Below are 15,205 nucleotides of genomic sequence, written 5' to 3' on the forward strand. Positions count from 1 at the left end.
AATGTAATTCTGAGAGAGCCATACAATATGTTTCAAACTGGGACAGTGCGCATGCAGAGCAGAGGGCTCATGTCCCTGTTGCCATGGTGACGTGTACACAGTTGATCCGCTGGGCAGTGTCAGACACGTCTTTAGCTTGTCTTGGGTTTCAGCAACAACCACAATTTCCCCGAGAGCCAGACAAGACTAGCAGCTTGTACAATTAGCTAGCTGACTTGGGGGTTGATTCACTTTGTAGGACGAGATCCCGGCAATTCAGCCAAATAGGCTGTCTGCCAAGTGACAGGCAGCCAATTGGGCCAATCAAAGTGCCGGGATCTCATCCTACAAAGTCACTGGACCTGACAGGGCCCAGAGTGGGATAATTGGAGCAGCCGTTAGTTTTGGGGTAGCACGGGTGAGTTAGTAGTGCATGCAACAGCAGTAGCGTGCCTACTTTGAAAATGTTACTTGCGCTGCCATACTAAGGGCCCTTTCACACTTTTACACGCGTTTTTTCCATAGAAGTGCATTGAGAAAAAGATTTCAGTTAAACGCGTAAAGTGTGAAAGGTGCCATAGGAAAACATGGGACTTACTTTGAAAAGTCAGTTATAACTGAGAGCAACTGATTAAGTGTAAAAGGGCCCTAAGCTGTGCGACTTGAGCAGTGTAGCTTAGGGAATCAAACCCTACTGATTTGTATGTGAGCCATATGTAGCCATCAAAAGAGCCACATCTGGCCCCCGAGCCATAGGTTCCCTACCCCTGTCATAGAGACTCATTCAAAGCAACGCGCAGCTGTAATTGTCCTAAGAGGTTCCTCCACGAAGTTATGACCTTAGGGGGGTGAATTGTAATGCACACTGAAGTATTCAGTCCTTTTGTCCTATTTCCTTGTTGTTTCACAATAAGCCAAGTAACATATCTTTAAAGTTGTAGGCATGTTCTGTGAGTGAAATGGTGCAAACGCTCAAACAATCCATTTTAATTCCGGGTTTAATTCCAGGTTGTGAGGCAACGAAACATGAAAAATGCCAAGGGAGGTGAATACTTTTGCAATGCACTGTACACATTGTCCTGGAAGGGAACACTCTCATTTCTAGAAAGCATTAGGAGGACGGAAAACTTTTTTGCGCAGAAATACCGCAGCCTCTAATAATAGGCCGTCGGTTTTTCTGCTGGGGGACTTAGATCAATGAATGGGAACATTGTTCCTATTGATTGATCTCAGGGCTAACGGAAGGCGGTGGGAGCACACGCAGGAGAGTGCGCGGGAGCGTGCGCGATCGTGCGCCTCAGGCAGCAGCAGGGCAGTTATCTGGGCGGATTTATCTGTCCAGATAGACTTACGTGGTTAAAGCACATTGAATACAATGATAAAACTTTGTTGTATGTCCAAAACTAAAAAGTCGTCCAGAAGTAACTCATTTATCCACATGTATCAGTTTGTTTAACACTAGTCGACTTATAGACAAATGTAACTTACAATCTGTCTGAACAGAGCCTGTTTGTATGTAAGGGACCCCCTCTAACAATACTGATGCTGCACTCGGTCAGTAACTCACTAGCAATGTGGGGGAATCATCAGACAATTGTTTGTGTGTTATCAGTCCAGGCAGAACTTGGGCCGTCCGGTTCGGTTCACAATAAGTCCATTACTTTGTACTTTGGCCAAGTCAAAAGCGATGGATTGAAGATGGAAATGATTTCCTCTTGGCTGGTTCAGATCCATCTGTTGTATCATCTCAGTTTTTGTCTATTGTATCTGCAATGGACAATGGACTGCATTGTTGGTCTTTCAGTGAATGGTAACACCAGAGGCGTATCTAGAGGAGTGCAAGCATGGCTCGTGCCATGGGCGCCACAGCAACATTGGCGACATGCTATGTCCGCTCCTGTGCTGCGCCCCATGCCTCCCTGTCACTCAGACCTCAAATTAATTCTGTTATCTGGGGAATATGGCTACTTAATCTATGTATGTAGGGCTCACTTGTGTTAGAAAAGTGGACAGAGAGGAAATAAGAAGAGATATTTCCAAAAAGTAACTTCAGCAATATCCCGAGCCAAAAGACACAGGCAACCATAACACAGGTACACAAGAAAGGATGCCATTTTTACAGAGGAAGGGGGCTCTGACAGGGTGGGGGAGCAATTTCAGTGTTTGCCATAGGTTCTATATTTCCCAGGTACGCCCCTAGGTAACACATTCCTCTCCAGAGGTTCTGTGTAGAGACTGACCAACTCCCTAAAAAAGAAGAACATCATAGGAAATTATGATATTCACAAAAGAAGATAAAGCAAATCTGAAGATTAAAAAAAAATGTTTCACTTACCTGGGGCTCCTGCCAGCCCCGTACAGCCTTCCTGTCCCACGCCGGTCCTCAACGTTCCTCTGGTCCCGGACTCGACTTACTTTCTTTCTCACCGACTTGCAAGTCGACAACCACTGCGCCTCCCGTGGCCGGGAGTGTCCTGCGCGATGGCGAACGAGGACACGCATGGCCAGGACCGGAGGATCATTTGGTAATGCCGTGGGCACAAGATGGCTACAGGGAACTGGCAGAAGCCCCAGATAAGTGAACGTTTTTTTTTTATAGTTTGACTCTTCATGTTTCTTTTGAAGAGTAATCAACCACTAGAAGCAGGTGGAGATGTATAAACCCGGCTCCACTCGGGTGTCCAGCCGGATCTGGATGCAGTCGCACTCTTGGAAAAACAACAAAGGTCCTATCGGTGGAACAGCCACTAGCTACTCTCCAAAGGATGAGAGGTCCTGCAACAGACCACAGTGCATCCCTGGAGTTCTTCTGTAAAATATGGATCTGGTTCCGGTCTGGCGTAGTGTGATTTGTGTTCCTCATTTCCTATAGTTATACTGCATTGTTTTGTTTGTGGTATTTTGGAGAAACTCACGTGACTTTTGTTCTCTTTCAGGATGCAGAGTCTCTGGTGGAATACAGTGGGACGGGGGCCGGATGTGGAACTCTAGACTGGCTGAGATTTGCACCTCTGTGGATCATTATAATAGTAATTGGGGCAACTGGGATAACCTGGTTCCTCCTAGGTAGGTGAGATGATGATGATGATGATGATGATGATGATGATGATGTAGAGAGTTGAGGAGGCCCTTTTTGACCCCCTGTATAGCTGCAGAGGAGGCATTATAGCAACCTGGAATAAAGGAATTAAAGTCCGTAATATCTCAGTGCTGGTGAAGGCTGAAAATGATAGAGTTGCAACAACTATACTCTATTCGCCTATCAGGGCCCTTGCTACCTCTGCACCCCCCTATTGCTACACTCCTGGTGTGCTGCAAATTAGTTCAGGAGGAATGAAGGGGGGGGGGGAAAGCAGAGTAGAAGGGGGCTGAAGCTATCATTACCCTGCACTCTCTGGCCCCAGGTCCGCCTGTAGCCTCAAACTGCATTGCTAAAGGGTCAATCCTCTGCAGGATGGTGGGGCTCAGGAGGGTGGGCCTCAGGAGGGTGGGGCTCAGGAGGGTGGGGCTCAGGAGGGCGAGGCTCAGGAGGGCGGGGCTCAGGAGGGCGGGGCTCAGGAGGTCTAATGAACATCATAGCAGCACAGCCAGCAAGTATGGGCCCCAGACATGAATGCAGAGCCAAATTTCTAGAAAGGTCGTTAAAGAGGAACTCCAGTGAATATAACTTAATGGAAACAATGATTTAGTCAGTGTTTGCCCATTGTAAAATCTTTCCTCTCCCTGATTTACATTCTGACATTTATCACATGGTGACATTTTTACTGCCGGCAGCTGATGTCTGTAGAAGAAGATGCTGCTTTTTTTGGCAGTTGGAAACAGCTGTTATTTCCCACGATGCAACAAGGCTCCCACAGTGTGATGTCAGAACCATGGTCCTGACATCACACTATGGGAGGGGTTTCACCACAATATCAGCCATACAGCGCCCCCTGATGTTTCAGTTTCAGAAAAGGAATAGATTTCTCATGGGAAAGGGGGTATCAGCTACTGATTGGGATAAAGTTTAATCCTTGGTTATGGTTCCTCTTTAGGGCCAGGGCCTTGGGCCCCCAGTATACTGGCTACCTATACTGGGGGCACCTACCTGGCTAACCTATACTGGGACAACTATGTTGGCTACCTATACAGGGGGCAACTATACTGTCTACCTATACTAGGGGAAACTATACCTGGCTAACCTATACTGGGGGCACCTATGCCTGGCTACCTATATTGGGGCAACTATGTCAGGCTACCTATACTGGGGGCACATATACCTGGCTAACCTGTAATGGGAGCACCTATCCCTGGCTACCTATATTGGGGCAACTATACTGGCTACCTATACTAGGGGCAACTATACTGTCTACCTATACTAAGGGCAACTATACCTGGCTAACCTATACTGGGGGCACCTATGCCTGGCTACCTATATTAGGGCAACTATGTCAGGCTACCTATACTGGGGGCACATATACCTGGCTAACCCATAATGGGAGCACCTATCCCTGGCTACCTATATTGGGACAACTATGTTGGCTACCTATACAGGGGGTAACTATACTGTCTACCTATACTAAGGGCAACTATACCTGGCTAACCTATACCGGGGGCACCTATGCCTGGCTACCTATATTGGGGCAACTATGCCAGGCTACCTATACTGGGGCCACCTATACCTGGCTACCTACCTACACTGAGGGTTTTTTTTGTGTGTGGTCGCACCGCAGCTATAACATGTGGTGCAAATTGTCAGGTGTTGTACGATCATTCCAAATCGGGTGAGAGGGGGTGGGGCTCATCCTCACAAGTTTGCCTCAGGCAGAAAAAAACTCTAGAACTGGCCCTGAACGTGTTGTCTGTCAAATTATTACCGCTACTTTCGAGTTTCCGAATTTAATGGGAATTTAATGATTTAATGAACGCCAATAAGTGTAACTGCAATTACGCGCTGAAGTTTTAGTTACATTATTTCGGCTATATTTGGACTATTACATTTCAACCTGTGAATTTGAAGGCAAATATAATGATGATGTCTTCTGTAAAATAAAAAAACGTAGACAAGTCATAAAACTGGAGCATTCAATTACAGAAATCTGTTTTCCCTGAAAAGATGTATATAAAAGGTTAGAGAATTTAATGAACGTAGGTTGGACTCATCTGTCACATTATTAATGCATGTGCTGTCAGGCAATCGTCCTTGTTGTCACCGCATGTCTCCCCGCTATGTGCCAACATGTCTCTTCTTTTGGCAGAGGTGGATTTCAAACCGGAGCTGACGACCACCAAGATCTTCGCCTGTAATCTCGTGGTTGTCAGCCACGAGCTCACCTGGGACCTCATGTACCCCGAGAGCAGCTGGTTCAAGAAGGAGGCCGCGCACCTGAGCAAAATGGTAACCGCACTGAAAGGAGGCGGGATCAATCCGAAAATATCATTCTTGTAACATATTACTGAGTTAGTAGGCAGAAGCGAGTTCATAAGACAGCTGAAGGGAAAGGGAGACGCTATGTCAAGCTTTACTGTCTTATTTTAAACAATAGCTGTGGGGTTATACTTATCACTGCTGTGTGACTGGAGGTGGAGCTGCCTCCGAGTACCATAATTATCAGGAGCCTATCAGTAATATTTCAGAGGGTTTAGCGTTAAGCATTTACCCATGGCTCTGTGTTTATTATGCAGACTACAACCTGACCCTGCATTGCAAGCATGCCAATATAATCAGAAGTGTTTTTCCTGTAATAAATCTTATCTCAGTCAGCCAGGCTCTATTCTGGTACATTGCCTGGGAGAAGGAAGCTTGTTATCTCTCCCTTCCCACATTCCTGCTCCTCACTGATTGGCTGGGGGCAGTTCAGTGTGACTGGAGGCTGGTGAGAAGGGAAATACACATCACCCCTCTGCAGAAGCTGATGAAATATGATCTATGCTGTGCTCACATGTGTTTACAAAGCAAGCTAGATACGACAGTGCAGTTTCTAGGGGGAAAAAATAGTAAGGCCTTATTCACATTGCGTTACGATCGCGTGTGGATCTCCGCCTCTCCCCGCCCCTCTCAGTGAAGGAAGAGTGAGAGGGGCGGAAGGAGGCGGTGATCCGCCACGATTGACATCAGAAGAGGCAGAGCTACAGCAGAGAGCTCTGCCTCTTTCACGAAGGCGCCGGCCAGATTCCCCCCATTTGTTCACTAACAGATGTTTAGACCCCGTTAAGGTGACCACGCACAATGCAATAAAATGATCCAATTTTACGCCATTTCGATAAAAAATGGTCAGTTCTTTCTGGGGAATTGAAAGCTTTATTTCTTATTCGAGTGAGAAATCTGATCACATTTCCTGTTTTTTTCTATATAAAAGTGCCCACAAACTACCGTATACCCTTTATTAAATTTGTTTTTAATTCAAGAATTACAATCGATTTTACTGATTGATTGTAACATTAAAATAAAGAACCAGACTAATGTACTACATATGTGTGTTCAATTTTTCCCCAATTATAAAAAGAAAAGATTTAAAACTGAAAAAAATTGCTTGGGTCTATACATTAATAAACTGACAATCTATCCTACACCATTCAATTTCCCTAAAAATCAATCAGAAAAATCCACCCTTCCCAATCGACTTAAAGGGACACTTAAGTCAAAAAAAAAAAATGAGTTTTACTCACCTGGGGCTTCCAATAGCCCCCTGCAGCTGTCCGGTGCCCTCGCCATCTCCCTCCGATCCTCCTGGCCCCGCCGGCAGCCACTTCCTGTTTCGGTGACAGGAGCTGACAGGCTGGGGACGCGAGTGATTCTTCGCGTTCCTGGCCACAATAGCGCCATCTATGCTGCTATAGCATATATCATATACTATATAGCATCATAGAGGGTGCTAATGTGTCTGGGAACGCGAAGAATCACTCACGTCCCCAGCCTGTCAGCTCCTGCCACCGAAACAGGAAGTGGCTGCCGGCGGGGCCAGGACGATCGGAGGGAGACGGCGAGGGCACCGGACAGCTGCAGGGGGCTATTGGAAGCCCTAGGTGAGTAAAACTCATTTTTTTTTTTGACTTAAGTGTCCCTTTAAGGTGGCCGCACACCATACATTTTTTTTTTTTATCTTTACAATTCTAGGAATACAATACATTTTTCTGATTGAAACATTTGAAAAATCTGACCAATGTACCACACAAGTGTTAATTCTTTCTCCAATTATGAAAAAAAAAATAATTCAAATATCTGAGAAAATTCAATTTCCATAAAAAATGATCAGAAATATCCACCACTTCCGATCGAAATATATAGAAAAAAATTGGGAAATCCATTCGGATTTCTTGCTCAGATTTAAAAAAACCCCGTAATTTTTCAGGAAATCTGATGATTTTTATTGAATTGCCGTAAAATCGGGTCATTTTATTGTATCGTGTGTGACCACCTTTAGAAGGATGATACAATTTTTCTACCCTATTGTAAAACTTTTCTTCTATTCTAAAGCTGCTGTCTCTCTTTTAAGGTGACAAGCCTGGTTTCAGCATCGGAGCTGGGGGCCTATCAGAATTCCAGCAAAGTCTATGCATTTGGGTAAGAGTACCTGTTGTCAGTGACAATTATTATTGAGCTTGTGTAGTTTGTATGGTATGTTATACCAAAGCAGGCACTGTAGAATCACTGTGATTGGCTTCAGGGCCGGTTCTCTCATGAAGCAAGGTGAAACATTTGCAACAGGCGCACTACACATAGGGTGCATACACACATCAGACCATAGTCTTTGGAAAATGAAAGATCACAGACCAATTTTACCCCCTTCCATGTAGTATGAGAGCCATGCCTACACAGTCTATTCTATGGAGCTGAACACCCCATCAGACAGAAACAGTGGTGTAGCTAAGGAGCCGTGGCCCCCGATGCAAGTTTTACAATGGGGCCCCCCAAGCACTCTATACATAGCAATTCATACAGCGCACCAAAACCTGCCAATGGCAACTACAGAGATGCCAGAGGTGCAATAAGGGGATGGGGAACAGTTTGTTAATAATTACCACTATTCAAAAGTATCTATAGAAGTGATTATTATGAGCACAGGACCAATAGAGAGCTAATACTGTATTTGAGGGAGGGCCCTTCGGGGTTCCTCTGGCCCAAGGGCCCCGATGCGGTCGCAACCTCTGCAACCCCTATTGCTACGCCCTTGCCTGCACAGTCTATTCTATGGAGCTGAACTCCCCATCAGACAGAAATCTTTGCAAGATGCTGCACACACAGATGCTGTACACATGCAACAGATCAGTATCTGCAAAAGATCTGTTCCTGCCAAAGATCCGTTCCTGCAAAATGCATTCATAGTCTATGATATCTGCAGATCTCATGCACACCTTGTTTAACTGACATTCATCTGCAGATCAGATCCACCAGGATGGATTTTCAGATCTGCAGATGATTGTCAGATATACAGATGAATGTCAGTTAAACAAGGTGTGTATGAGGATCTGCAGATCTCATAGACTATGAATGCATTTTGCAGGAACGGATCTTTTGCAGGAACAGATCTTTTGCAGATACTGATCTGTTGCATGTGTACAGCATCTTTGTGTGCAGCATCTTGCAAAGATTTCTGTCTGATGGGGAGTTCAGCTCCATAGAAAAGACTGTGTAGGTATGGCTCTCATACTACATGGAAGGGGGTAAATTTGGTCTGTGATCTTGCCTTTTCCAAAGACTATAGTCTGATGTGTGTATGAGCCTTCAGGCTCTCATACTACATGGAAGGGGGTAAAATTGATCTGTGATCTTTCACTTTCCAAAGACTATGGTCTGATGTGTGTATGCACCTTTAACGACAGCTCTGGCCAGGTGATAATTCCTCACACACTTTACATTCATGGTACTTATCCGTTAGCCGGGCGCATCCTCTAGGTGGCGACAAAACTCCAGCAGAGTTACATCTTTCCCTACAATCCATGTCGGCCTGGAGGGGGAAAAGTAATTAGCGCCACCTGCCGGATGCGCCCGGCTAACGGATTAGTACCACATTCATTATTACTTGCATACCTCTCTGTGAATTAAAATCTTGTCTTAACTTTAACTTTAAAATTCCTTCTTTATTTTAAGGATTGAAACCTTAACTTTAGAAATCACTAACTTGGCCTTAGGGAATACTAAATGCTTTATCCCCATGGTGATAACAGTAAAAACAGCATAGAATTGTTATTAAAGACAAGAGATGAGCTTAGTGAATTATGGCCAATGTTCACCTGGATCCTGAGTGACAGCAGAATATAAGAGACTCTGGTAGAGAACTGGATTGAAGACGCTGTTATCTGAATTTCACACGAGGACGCTGGCGCTTCACATATCGTTTTATAGACTGTTTAGAGGGTTATTTTGATGAGATTTTCATTTTGCTGGAACTCACTGGAGGACCTCGTAATGGACTCCTTTCATATCGATATGTCTGAAGAGTTCTTCTGAAGTTGCGTCAGGGAAGCGGCCGTGACGCAGGATTTCAGTAACACCGACAGCAATGCCAGAACAAAAATACTTTGGATTGTTTCATGGTTTGAGTTTCCTGATATGGCACTGAATTATGATGCACAGAGAACCGATATTTTTTAGGTTTAAAAACAAGAGATTTTCGGTAATCGCTACATGCGCTGTCAATTATAAGAAGCAGAACTTGTGAGCACAATCTTTAGAGGATACCAGAGCCGAATAAACAGAGAGAAACGGTAAAATCAGGCATCCGTTCTCCTCTCTGCCTCCATATCTTACCTAAAAGCCCCCCAGGATCCTCTACCTGGTCATCAAAGTCGGACTTTACGGCACAGACCCTGGCCGGCCTGCACGCATCCTACGGCACGCACCCATTGGTGTATGATGTCATGCGTGTGACATAGTGACATCATACACACGGTCATCTGTACAGTCCAATGTGCTTTAGGAGCAAAGGTATATTAGGGGAACGAAAGGGGAACATGGTAACCCCACTTATTATATTGAGGCACGATGGTTGGATTTGTTATAGTGGGTTACATGATGTCTGAACTTGTTATAATGGGTATGCATTATGGCTGAGCTGGTTACAGGGGAGTGGATATGTGTGAGCTGGTTATAGAAGTGTTGTGTGTGATGGCTGAGCTGGTAATATTGGGATGCATTATGGCTGAGCTGGTTGCAGGGGAGTGGATATGTGTGAGCTGGTTATAGAAGTGTTGTGTGTGATGGCTGAGCTGGTAATATTGGGATGCATTATGGCTGAGCTGGTTGCAGGGGAGTGCAGGGGCGTAGCAATAGGGGTTGCAGAGGTTGCGACCGCATCGGGGCCCTTGGGCCAGAGGGGCCCCGTAGGGCCCTCCCTGAACTTCAGTATTAGCTCTCTATTGGTCCTTTGCTCATAATAATCACTTCAATAGATACTTTGGATAGTGGTAATCATTAACAAGAAGTTCCCCATCCCCTTCTTGCACCTCTGACACTGTAGTTGCCATTGGCAGGTTTTGGTGCACCATATCAATTGTTATGTATAGAGTGCTTGGGGGGCCCAATGTAAAACTTGCATCGGGGCCCACAGCTCCTTAGCTACGCCACTGGGGGAGTGGATATGTGTGAGCTGGTTATTGGGGTGTTGTGCGTGATGGCTGAGCTGGTAATATTGAGATGCATTATGGCTGAGCTGGTTGCAGGGGAGTGGATATGTGTGAGCTGGTTATAGGGGTGTTGTGCGTGATGGCTGAGCTGGTAATATTGAGATGCATTATGGCTGAGCTGGTTGCAGGGGAGTGGATATGTGTGAGCTGGTTATTGGGGTGTTGTGCGTGATTGCTGAGCTGGTAATATTGAGATGCATTATTCTGGGTCCCCGGTTCAAATCCCAGCCAGGGCACTCTCTATACAGAGTTGGTGTGTTCTATTTCTTAGCTGTACTACACATACACTATTTTGCTTTATTCAAAGGTTTAAATTGTAGAATGGGTTTCATGACACCTTATTTTACATGATTGACTTGACTTCATGATCTTCAAAAGCCTCCTGGCTTGACTTGCATGAACTCACTGGCTCCAGCCTACTGGCCACCTATCACCTAATTACTAAACAGTAACCAGCACAACTGTCATATTCGTGTTTCCTATTTACCTGCACCTTCAGCTAACATCCGGAAATATGCCTGAAGAAGGGGACTAGATCCCTGACCGCTTGCATCACTTAACTTTATCAGTTAGCCATTAAAAGGTATTACTTTTACAAAACTTTGTTTTTCTTTACCTGCATATGTTCTGTTCTTTATAATTTTTGAGATTTTAAAGTTTTTGTAGGGGTGTTGAAAATGGAACTTTTGACCTTTATAAAAAAATTTAGTAAGGGGGCTTTTAGGACCATTATAGCCCCTCACACACTCCAATGAGTTCTGGTTCACCATGAACTTGCTGGTTAGTCTTGACCTTTATAAAAACTTAAATATCTCAAAAACGATAAAAGATAGAATGATGATTTTTGCCGCACAATTGGCTACAACACAGCACTATTAAATCATACCAAACTTGATTTATGTGCACCATTGTCAGGGGACTGGGTGACATCATCATCCGGAAAAAAAAATTGATTATCTACAAAACAAAACGAGAGGCAAAAATCTCCATTTGTGTGGCACAAATAGGCACAAACATGGCTCTAACCAAACCCAATGGAATTTTTATTTGTGCTACGGTAATTGTAGGGTGGGACAACTTCAAACAGCCAGGATAGCTTTATGGCTGAGCTGATTATAGGGGGGGGGGAGGAGGATGCACCACGGCTGAGCTGGATATGGGGAGGTGTAAAACATGGCCACCGTGGATAAGGGAGGGCTGCTAGTTATGAGGCTGGGGGGGTTGTGCATTATTTTCAAGCTGGATATAGAAGGGGTGAATTATGGTGGAACTTGTCTTGGAGGTACACACCATGACTGATGACTGAACTTGGATAAACTTAATTGTCTTAACTCCATCTAAAATGTAATTTAGGTGGTTTGTCTGGAGCAAGGAGGGGTCAGAACGTTGCTGGTTGTTTCTTATTGTCTCGGTTTTCGTTGTGAAGAATTTCACCCACATCGTATTCCTCATTCTCACAAAGATGTCTGTTATTGTTTTCCCTTCACTATTTCCAGCATGTGTTACACTAATGTTCATTTGTTATTTTTAGAGAGGGCTTGAAGGTCTTCTTCTGGGTCATCCTGGACGTTCCGAATTCTCAAAGTAAACTCGTCACAGTGAACTCCGTAAAGGCAGCTCTTACCCGAGCTCTGCAGTCCTCAGTGACGAATCGTACAGGAACCTACATATTTGACCAGTATCATGTGGACTCCAATTCCCTGGGTATTTATGGTGAGTGTACTCCCGGCATGTGATGTGCTTCCTTTACTGGGTATCATACTATTGTTCTTGTTAAAATGTTGTGCATTTAAAGGAAACCTGTAAGGAGAAAAAATAAAGAGTTGAACTTACCTGGGGCTACCGCCCCCCCTGCAGACGTCCTGTCCTGCGCCGGGACAAAATAATACTCTGGTAGCCCACTGCGCTCAGTTTTGTTTTCTCAGTCGGCGGAAATCCGAGCCTGCACGGACCTGGCCGCGCTTCATCACTCCATGCCATGGTTTTCACGTTGCTACCACCGACGTGAGCGGAAGCGAGGACGTACGTGGCCAGGGTTGCACAGGGAAGTGGCCGTCAACTTGTAAGTCAGCGTTAACGAAACTGAGCCACGGTGGGGGGCCAGAGGATCGTTGAGAGACGGCGCGGGCACAGGACGTCTGCAGGGACCGGTAGAAGTTCAACTTTTTTTATTTTTTCTCCTTACAGGTTTTCTTTACACACCTAAAATTAGAGGGATTTGGAAGATGACGTATTTATTATATTTCCCTGTAAAGCAAATCTGAATCCACCTTGTGAAAAAAAAAAAAGTTAGATACTCACCTATATAGAGGGAAGGCTCTGGAACCCATACAGCCTCCCCAGTCCATCCCCAGAAACTCTTTATTACGTAGAATATTCCTTTTGCACATTTTATACATTTTAACTTGGAGACTCTGTGCTTAAAGGGACACTTAAGTCAAACAAAAAAAATGAGTTTTACTCACCTAGGGCTTCCAATAGCCCCCTGCAGCTGTCCGGTGCCCTCGCCGTCTCCCTCCGATCCTCCTGGCCCCGCCGGCAGCCACTTCCTGTTTCGGTGACAGGAGCTGACAGGCTGGGGACACGAGTGATTCTTCGCGTTCCCAGACACATTAGCACCCTCTATGCTGCTATATGGGATATGATATATGCTATAGCAGCATAGATGGCGCTATTGTGGTCAAGAACGCGAAGAATCACTCTCATCCCCAGCCTGTCAGCTCCTGTCAACGAAACAGGAAGTGGCTGCCGGCGGGGCCAGGAGGATCGGAGGGAGATGGCGAGGGCACCGGACAGCTGCAGGGGGCTATTGGAAGCCCCAGGTGAGTAAAACTCATTTTTTTTGTTTGACTTAAGTGTCCCTTTAAGAAAGAAAAAACTGCTTTGAGGGCCGTTTCCACTTGTGCAGTGCAAAATCATTGCGGAAAATGGGAAAACGAATTTGCATGCAGATGCGAATTCGTACGTGAATTTGCACACATATTTTTACGCAAATTCGAGTACGTTTTCGCATATGTTAGTAAGTATGTGGATTTAACCATGTCAGTGCCTGTGTGCTTTTACATTGATTTTATGCAAACACGCATGCGAATTTCATATTAATTACATGTGGATTGCACACCGAATTCTGATGGCTCTGCCGTGCAGATTTTTCCTGCACAGAAAAACGCTCTGTTTTTCTGACAAGTGGAAACAGGCTAATTAACTTGTATTGGTTATGCAAATTTGTGTGCAGAAAACACATGCAGATTTGTGTGGAAACGGGCCCTGAAGCATACTTACCTCAGGAGGGGGAAGCCTCAGGGTCCCAACGAGGCTTTTCTGTCCCCTGTAGCTGCGGGCAGCCCAGCGATGGCTCCCCCCAATCTTCCCCCGATAAGCCTGACAAGGGATGATATATTTACCTCTCTGCGATCCAACGCAGGCGCAGTAGTGGCTTTTCCTTCTGGCTATTCAGCAATAACCGAGCCCGATTGTATCCGCTCTACTGCGCAGGTGCAAAGGACTCATGTCTGTGCAGTAGAATGGATCCAATCGGGTTTGGCTATTTCCGCCTTAACCTGAATGAAGAGCCTCTAGTGCGCCTGCGCTGGATTGGGGTAGGTAAATATTTACCTCGCCCCAGTTTGGGGGGCTGCAGTGCTGGATTGCCGGGACACCGGAGGACGGGGCAAGCCTCGTTAGGATCCAGAGGCTGGATTTGCACAGCAGGCCGGCCAGGCGCTCTCCCCTGCCTCGTTCTGCGCCTGCGCAGTAGCACCGTGCAGGCGCAGAATGCTCCCGGCAACGTGAACACGGCGGGAGTGCACGCAGTTGGCTCCGTATCAGAGGACCTTCTGGGCCAATTGTGGAAAATCGGGAGGGAGAAGAGGACGCCATGGGAGCGATCAGGCCGGAGGGGGCTGGAGAAAGCTCCACGTATATATAGTTTAATGCTAATCCCCCACCTCAGGTTCTCTTTAAAGGGAACCTAAACTAAAAAAATGAGTTTAACTTACCGTGGGCTTCTACAGCCCCCTGGAGCCACCCTGTGCTCGCGCCATCACTAAGTGATTCTCCAGTCCTCCACAGCGATCCTCTTTTGGCCAGTCAACTGAGTGAGCTGATGGCCACTGCACATGCACGAGCCGGCTCATCCTCGATCACATTCCCGCCAACGGGAGCATTCTGCGCAAGCGCAATAGGGATTTTTGCATACTGCACATGCGTGTTACAAACTCTGAGACGTCGGCTGCCAAACACATCATTGGTTGTATGTGTCACTGAATATGGTTACAACCTCTGCACCCATGAACTGAACTGTCCAGACTTTTTGTTGCGTTTTATTTACAGTGATTTCTGTTTTCAGAGGCGAGCTTACACAGCATGCAGCTGTTTTCCTCCAGTACCGGTAGGCCAGTCTGCATCACCTGCTGCTTAAATCATGCTTCAAACAATCAACTGCAAATCGATTGGTTCATATGGGAAACACTTCAAACACAATCATGAAAAACAAAAAAAGTTAAACTTGAATTAGACTCCCACCGTGAATGGACATTGAGCACAAGTTAAGAGAGTGTATTCAGCATTTCACCACAGGTTTAGATTACTCTCAATGCAGACAGGGTTGTGTGGGGTGTCT

At 45.7% G+C, this 15,205-nt stretch overlaps 1 protein-coding gene across 2 annotated transcripts in view; it reads left to right on the forward strand.

Moving 5' to 3' along the window:
- TMPRSS6 (transmembrane serine protease 6) overlaps positions 1 to 15,205 on the forward strand; it is a 122,900-nt gene that overhangs the window by 27,355 nt on the left and 80,340 nt on the right. Inside the window, exons 2-6 of one of the 2 annotated variants that reach the window (XM_068255027.1) lie at positions 2,916 to 3,045; positions 5,217 to 5,356; positions 7,455 to 7,522; positions 12,116 to 12,297; positions 14,933 to 14,974. In XM_068255027.1, the coding sequence (XP_068111128.1) occupies positions 2,916 to 3,045; positions 5,217 to 5,356; positions 7,455 to 7,522; positions 12,116 to 12,297; positions 14,933 to 14,974 (562 nt within the window). The remainder of the gene's footprint in view (positions 1 to 2,915; positions 3,046 to 5,216; positions 5,357 to 7,454; positions 7,523 to 12,115; positions 12,298 to 14,932; positions 14,975 to 15,205) is intronic. The other variant, XM_068255028.1, reaches the window with a different exon arrangement.

The sequence above is a fragment of the Hyperolius riggenbachi genome, chromosome 9 (genome assembly GCF_040937935.1).
Source record: "Hyperolius riggenbachi isolate aHypRig1 chromosome 9, aHypRig1.pri, whole genome shotgun sequence".
Lineage (NCBI taxonomy): Eukaryota > Metazoa > Chordata > Amphibia > Anura > Hyperoliidae > Hyperolius > Hyperolius riggenbachi.